At 39.4% G+C, this 2,581-nt stretch overlaps 1 protein-coding gene across 1 annotated transcript in view; it reads left to right on the top strand.

Annotated features, from left to right (window-relative positions):
- The window catches only part of LOC109947977 (exopolygalacturonase-like), a 31,275-nt gene extending 30,276 nt beyond the window's left edge, over positions 1 to 999 (top strand). Inside the window, exon 3 of the mRNA XM_020559862.1 lies at positions 11 to 999. Within this exon, the coding sequence (XP_020415451.1) occupies positions 11 to 999 (989 nt within the window). The remainder of the gene's footprint in view (positions 1 to 10) is intronic.

The raw sequence follows: 2,581 nt of genomic DNA, 5'->3' as shown, positions 1-2,581 counted from the left end.
AGTTGTTAAGGTGAGGCACCCTGTAAGGCTCCTATTGAGATGCAAGTTCAAGGCACATTGCAGGCTCCAGCAGACGCTGGCCAACTCACAAGACCGGATACTTGGGTTGGTTTTCAGTACATTGACATGCTCACCTTATCAGGTGGTGGGACTTTTGATGGCCAAGGAGCACTTTCTTGGAATCAAAATGACTGCCACAAAAACAAAAATTGCAAACCTCCTCCCGTTAATCTGCGGTTTGAATTCCTCACAAATTCCAAAGTTCAGGACATAACTTCACTTAACAGCAAATTTTTCCACATCCATGTTTTCCGGTGCAACCATACTACATTTCAACAGCTTACCATCACAGCACCTGACGAGAGCAGAAACACAGATGGAATCCATATCGGGGCTTCGACTGGTATCAACATTACTCATTCAAAGATTGGAACTGGGGATGACTGTATTTCTATTGGTGATGACTCCCACGAAATCACAGTGACTGGTGTTACTTGTGGGCCAGGCCATGGAATAAGCATTGGAAGCCTTGGAAAATATAAAGAAGAAAAGGATGTGACCGGGATCATAGTTAAGAACTGCACCCTGACTAATACGGAGAACGGTGTGAGAATCAAAACATTTCCAGATTCTCCTTCGCCTAGCTCTGCCTCGGGTATACACTATGAGGATATTATCATGGTTAATGTCAGTAACCCTATCCTCATAGACCAATTGTACTGCCCATATACTAAGTGTGAACAAAAGCCTCCGTCAAAAGTTAAGATCAACAATGTCAGCTTCAAGAACATTAAGGGCTCATCTTTCACTCCACTTGCAGTCAAGCTTGTATGTACCACGGGCAAACCGTGTGAGAATGTGGAGTTGACTGACATTGATCTCACCTACGGTGGAGACAAAGGCCCTCTTACCTCTGTGTGTTCCAATGTCAAGCCCACAATTACTGGCGTGACAAAGGCTCTTGGTTGTGCTACATCGTCCTTGGCACCTCTTCCTTGATCCAAGAAGTAGAAAGTACTGATTAATGTTCTCTATACATAAATTGATGTGTTCTACTTTGCTTTTGTGCTACATGTTCTCTCCTTTGTCCAAGATAAATGAATACACAACACAATTTTCATCAATGCCAATAGGATTTAGATCCCTCTTATACCATTGTTGACCTATTTGATCCCAATTTTCATCACTGAAAACTTCCCTTGTGAATTTGGCAGTAACACTGCATGACATTTCTGTCTTATATGCCTAAACTTACCAAACATTTAAAGCAAGTGATTTCTCATGAACTAAACGGGTCTAAAGGAAGAAAGTGTAGATCAATAGAGAGACTCTTAATTAGAATAGGGGCGTAAATACCTCCTCACTTTACAACTGGGTCAATATACCCCCTGTCAATGGTTGTGAAAAGGCAAATGCTCCACAAAGGCAAGTTTTGCACCAAGACGTTTAGGCTCGATTAACTTGGTAACAAATGATGAGGATAGTTGATGTCAGATCCGACTGAAGGCTCCTTATCTCTAGAACACACAGAGAACCTCTTGCTCCAGGTATTTGAACTTGGACTCGACTGAACCATTTGCTCTAGGCATGTTCCTTTGCATTTTCTAACCACTTCATCTTCTTCTCCTTCTTCTCAACTGTATGCTATGGGTGGGTATATGTCATAACAATTGTCTGTAATGGTGGAATTTGTGAAATTAGGGCTCCTCTATTTTTAATTTGGCCTCAACTAGTAGGTAAGCTGAATAGTGGTAGGAAAACAGGTTAGAAGAACTATATTGTTCTCCAATTATATTGCACATGTGTCTCACATGCCACGTACGAAGGAATTTTAGATGAAAAGTGATAAAATCTAACGGCAGGTATTAAATTGACAATTTTAATTAATTTGGGTGTTAAATTAGCTGATTTTTTAGTTCATAAAGTTAAGTTCGATTGGGGTCCTAATTTGGGGAGGTCTGCGACAATTTACTCTTTTTAATATGTACAACTTTTGAATAGGATGAAAGCGTATCCAAATACTTCTATAAACTTTATAAACTGATGTGGAAAAAACTCAATAATTGATACGGTATTAATTGCAGTGGATACGGTATCAATAAGAACACGTTTGTTTGCTCGAGTTCATAACCTAATTGGAAGGCATCGTATTGCAAGATATGTCAATTCCTACGCAAGACCGGTATTAAACCGTATACAACAATGAAAGCGTATCCGAATACTTTTCCTGGGCAAGGTTTTTATGAGGCCATGTTTGTTCGCTCAAGCCTGTAACCTTTGACAATTTAAGGAAAATTTACTAGTTCCTCTAAATAAATAAATAAATAATATCCGAATACTTTTATAAATTTTTTATGAATTAATGCGGAAAAATCTAAATATAATCGGATACGATATTAATTGCAATTCCATAGAACCAAGACCGGCAAGTTCAGATTGGTCCGGTTCTCCTAGTCATTTTAGTCAATAGCTAGACCATACCACATCACATGAATAATATTGATTTATATTTCTTTTTTAGGTGCAAACCGGGCCAAACTAGACCATGTCCACCCCTACAAACAGGAGAGAAGGCGTGGGT

Source organism: Prunus persica, chromosome G3 (assembly GCF_000346465.2).
Source record: "Prunus persica cultivar Lovell chromosome G3, Prunus_persica_NCBIv2, whole genome shotgun sequence".
Lineage (NCBI taxonomy): Eukaryota > Viridiplantae > Streptophyta > Magnoliopsida > Rosales > Rosaceae > Prunus > Prunus persica.
The sequence above is the reverse complement of the archived record's forward strand: the minus strand, read 5'-3'. Positions and strand labels throughout refer to the sequence as shown.